This window comes from Penaeus monodon, chromosome 14 (assembly GCF_015228065.2).
Source record: "Penaeus monodon isolate SGIC_2016 chromosome 14, NSTDA_Pmon_1, whole genome shotgun sequence".
In the NCBI taxonomy this organism is placed as follows: Eukaryota; Metazoa; Arthropoda; class Malacostraca; order Decapoda; family Penaeidae; genus Penaeus; species Penaeus monodon.
Genome location: NC_051399.1, coordinates 36,902,820 through 36,907,819, shown reverse-complemented (window position 1 = coordinate 36,907,819; position 5,000 = coordinate 36,902,820). Strand labels below are relative to the sequence as shown.

Here is a 5,000-nt window from a genome sequence, read left to right as displayed (position 1 = left end):
TCCCTTCTCCCATCCTTACTGGCTGAAGGAGCCTAGGCTGTGCTGCTACAAGTATTGCCATAATACCAAACATAGATATTGGAAAAAAGTAGTATGGTATAAAAAACTAAGTCCATGTTGTGCCATGTCTCCCTCCTGACATGACCTTTGATGTTCTAATATCTATCACAGTTTTAATGTACACAAGAAAATTGTTTTATTTCATTTTGATATCATTATTTTTTGCAGTATGTGCAATGATTTTTTTTTTTTTTTTTTAATTTCAATGGAAGTGAACCATGTTTTAGAAAATGTATTATCCTCTGATGACCATGGTTCCTCAGTTTAGTGAAACATGTTTATAATTTTTTTTCTCTACAAGGGCGAGGACAAGAATGGGCGAAGGATCAAACGCACAAGAGGCTCGGATGATGCTTCGGGTCCTTCCACACCAAATAAAAGAAAAAGGAATGGGGGTGATGTGAGTGTCCTGAAGCTTTTCTATTGTTTGTCTAGTTTGCCATGATATAAGATCTTGTCTTCTATAAAGCTATTTTCATTTAGTTAGAGGGATGGCTATAGATATCTGAAAGGATATGAAGATATTTCTTGTCTTTACATTGATGATTCATGAAAATAGATCCTCAAGGATATGTGAAACTTTTAAAGTTATACATTAATGCCTCACATGTAAAAAAATTGTGTTACCCCCAAGGAATGTTACGTACTTGATATGCAAATGGTATCAGATATAGACATAATCAATATTTTTTTCGTAAGTTTTGTCATCTCCATCATGTTACATATATATCTTACAGATATCTGGCCTTAGTTCTGAGGAGAGTTCAGATGAAGGAGATGGTGCAAGTGGAGAGCCCAGTTCCCCCTCTCCTGCCACACCATCTACACCAACACCCCAGCTGCATCCAGTGTCCACTCCACAACCTCCAGCAACACTGGCATCTGCTCCACCACCAGTTACAGCAACAAACTCAGCTGTGGTGACCACCTCTACTACAACCACCCCAACCACCACCACCACATTGCCTCCATCTCCTCCACCTGAAGCACAATCTCATGTTATACCAGTTTCACCATCACCTTCACCATCACCTTCACCATCGCCATCACCCTCACCGGCACCACCCCCTAAGGCAAGACCAGTCATGCCTCCTTCAACAATAAGACCTGTTTTACCAGGCTCGCCTGCTGCATCGAGTGTATCAGTAGCTGTAACATGTGGAGTATCAACTCCTTCTCAGGTTCAACCACCTCGGGGTTCAGTGGTCCAGGCTGCTCTTGTACCGACGTCTGTGCCCAGAGTGTCTCCGAGCAATCTAGTGCCTCCCCCAGCCCATAGTGGCCCATCAGTACAAGCACAAATCATTGGTCGTCTACCAAACCCAGCTTCACCCACGCAGGCTCCTCCTGTAGTTACTCACATTAAGCCTCCCATCATATCCTCTCCTCCAAGTATCACCACTGTTAGCAGCCTTATAAACCCAGCTCCTAGCAGGCCTGTCATCACAACCACCAGGGTTCCTCCTGTGTCTCAGCTCATGTCTCCTGGTGTGAGTCGGCCTTCCTCACTCACAGTGGTGGCACCTGTTGCATCTGTTGGTCTGGCTACAACAGCAGTTGCAACCACAACTGTCACAAGTGCTGTGCGGCCTATCAATACTGTACCTGTGGATGAGCGTGGGTCGGTAGTGAGGGCACCAGTGAGCGTGCCTCATAGTGTTCTTGCATCAGTGCCTCCTGGAACACCACCATCTGCACAAGAAAAAATGGTCAAAGTCAAATCAGAAGCTGAGATTGTGAGATATCCACCTGGTATTCATCCAGCCATGAGACCTTCTATACATAGTTATACTCAGCCAGGTCCTACAAACCTTCCATTGAGCCAGGGACCCAGTAACACCACACCTGTGGCAAGAGTGAGTCCCGCCCCAGCAATATACTCAGTGGGAGTGTCAGGTACGCCACCAACAAATATTCCGCCAGTGCAGACCAGGTCTCCTATACCATCTGGTCCTGGTATACCACAGTATCCTCCAGGTCCAATTATAAAATCAGAACATATAAAACGTGAGCCAGAACAAGTTCCAAGACCAGAGAAACCTAAATATGAACAACCGCCTATATCGGCTCTATCAAGTGGGCCAAAATTAGAGTTAGGGAAAGTTGAACCAAAGCAAGAAGTTAAATCTGAAAGAGGAGATAGGCCAGAAATTATAGCAGAGGTCAAATCTGAACCAAGGCCAGACATTAAACCACCTGCAACAGCTGGAATACCTGGTATTCCTCCTGCTGCAGCTCTTGCATCTTTGCCTCCAAATTTAGCTATTCCAGGATATGCTTACCCTTATGCTCCATTTGGCTATCCAATCCCTATGCAGCTCCCCTATGGAGGACAGCCTACACGCCCCTTAACTCAACGATCTCAGTCACCTTTACAGCGGCCAAGTAGCACTGGACCGCCTGCCCCAACTACAGTAACAAATCCAAGTAGGCTTTCTCCTAACCCAATACCCCTTACCACTGGGTCTTCCACAATAACTACCACCTCAACCACTACCAAACCTTCACCGACCCTTGGTGTGCATCCTCCTCCTCCCCCTCCACCTCATCTTGGACCACCAGTATACCCTAGTCGCACTGGAGGTCTTCCTCCACACATTTCTTCTCCCAGCAAGCTGCCATCTAGTCAGCCATCAATTGTGCCTGCTGGTATAAGACCAAGTGTGCCTGCTGTTGGTTTGCCTGGAATGTCCCCAGGACTAGTACCAGGTATGTCTCAGGGCATGTCTCAAAGCATGGCACACAGAATGTCACCAGGTATGGTTCCAGTGACATCAGGAGGGCCTCCACCTCTACCAACACCCCCTGCGGCGCACACAGGGCCTGTGGTCAAACCCCCCACCATGCCAACCAATTTGGCTCCTGTGCCTGGCCCATCCCCCAGCCAACCACCCACTACCCAGGCACTTCCTGCTACGGTACAACCCAGCCATCCAGTATACACTGGGGGCCCACCACCCTCAATAGGCTCAAGTGGTGCAATCCATGATGGAGATGAGCAAGATGATGAAGATGAGGCTCCTCAACACAGGGAACCCTCGCCAGAGCCTAAGATTGAGGATTCAGAGTTCCATCGGTCTGAAAGTGCTATGTAAGTGATATTTTGTGCTTTTCTACTAATAGTAGATTACTGAAAATTTATCTGAAACAAATTTAAATTCCATATAAGAGATTCAAGGTTTTGTCTTCAAATTTATTATTCTGTTTCATTATTGCATACTTTTTATTTACAGCTTCTTGCGGCACTGGAATCGAGGGGATTATAACTCGTGTACTCGCACGGATCTCACCTTCAAGCCTGTTCCTAACAGCCAGTTAGCACGAAAGCGTGAGGAAAGATTAAGAAAACAAGCAGAAAAAGAGAAAGAGGAGAGGGAAAGACTACAGGTGATATATTATGGTTTATTGTAATCCAGATATTGAATAAAATATTATCTTAAACAATAAATGGAAATAAATCAATGTAAAGTTTAAAACCTAGATTACAGGACAAAGGTTACTGTATGTCATGTAAGAAATTGTTTTACTTAATTGATTTGATGGTTAGTACAGTAGAATATGAAATTTCTATCCAAATTGAAATGCAAAGATGAAAATAAATGATCTTGCCAGGTGGGAGGAGGAATATAGGATTTTAATTTATAACTTGGATTATGATTTTTAGAGGAAAGCCAGTACACCAGACAAACGAGAAACCCCCAAACCCACAAGCTCAGGAGAGAGCAGCTCCATCTACGGGAGTATGCAGCCGAGAAACCCTGTCGATACGCCCGCATTGAACAGACTAAGGTTAGTTTCCTGTATGTGACCATTATATGTTATTATGCATATGCAATACTACGCTGTAAGCATTTCCTGCGACAAGTAAATTAAATATTCTTATTCTAAAAATAATTTTTTAAATGATTAAATAGCCAAGACTTTAATGTCCAGTTATCTGTTTTTTCTAGGTGTTAACAATTTAGTGGACTCTAATAAATGTTTATTTTCATATTAACCCCCGAAGAACTGCAAAATCTTTTGCTCATCTTTCCCCACTAGCCACAAAAAATACCTAGTTTTTAAAGTTTCACCAAAGTAAATTCTAGTTTTTGGCATTTCAGGATCTTGAGCTTGTGTTTCAGAAAATGCACTTCATTTTCATATATCAAATACAGCCTGCAAAGTGGAGAATCAAATATACACATAAATAGATATAGTATGAAAGAGAAAGTGATTGTGTACAATTTCTTGAATTGCTTGTTGTCCTATTTTTGCAGCGATTATGCTCGTCCACATGCTGGGCTTTCCCCTGGTGCTGTGCGACCACCTGCAATAGGGCTACCTCCTGCAATGCCTGGTGCTCCTCCACCTGGTCTGGATCTGCTGCATTTTGGCAGCATGGCAGCATTGTATCCCCCTGGTTCACAGGAGAGAATGGAGCTTGAAGCAAGAGAGCGAGAACTAAGAGAACTGAGAGAGAGAGAGATCTCAGATCGCATCAAGCAAGAGATCATGAAGAGACCAATGAACCCACTTGATGCAGGCCATCCTCACAGTTTGTCCCCACACTGGATAAGTGCCAGTCGGTTCCCAGGCTTCAGCCCCCCAGTGTCCCTGCCCTCAGGATTTCCTCATGGGCATGGACTGTATGCTCCAAGCCCTTCAGCATCATCTGCAGCTCTCCTTGCAGTTTCTGAGAGGGATAGGCTGGAACGTCTTGGTAAGTACATGACTCACATTTCTGGTCACAGGTGCTGCCATGCTTTACTATCTGTTAATGTAATCAGTTTCTGTGCTAACTTGTGATAATCTATACGAAGGGGTAAGGAAGTCATTTGGGATTCTGGATAGTATGGTGGCAGCACTGCATAGGTGACACTTGTGCATTGTGATGGAGCATGAAGGCAGGAGGAAGTCAACTGTCAGGTAGTACTGGACTTGTATATCTCATCTCATTT

General features: G+C 44.2%; 1 protein-coding gene across 1 annotated transcript in view; it reads left to right on the top strand.

The window, feature by feature from the left end:
- The window catches only part of LOC119581081 (arginine-glutamic acid dipeptide repeats protein-like), a gene marked incomplete in the record, with an annotated part of 51,640 nt that overhangs the window by 32,565 nt on the left and 14,075 nt on the right, over nt 1-5,000 (top strand). The window contains 5 exon segments of the mRNA XM_037929400.1: nt 362-460; nt 798-3,151; nt 3,294-3,447; nt 3,725-3,849; nt 4,320-4,762. Of these exon segments, the coding sequence (XP_037785328.1) occupies nt 362-460; nt 798-3,151; nt 3,294-3,447; nt 3,725-3,849; nt 4,320-4,762 (3,175 nt within the window).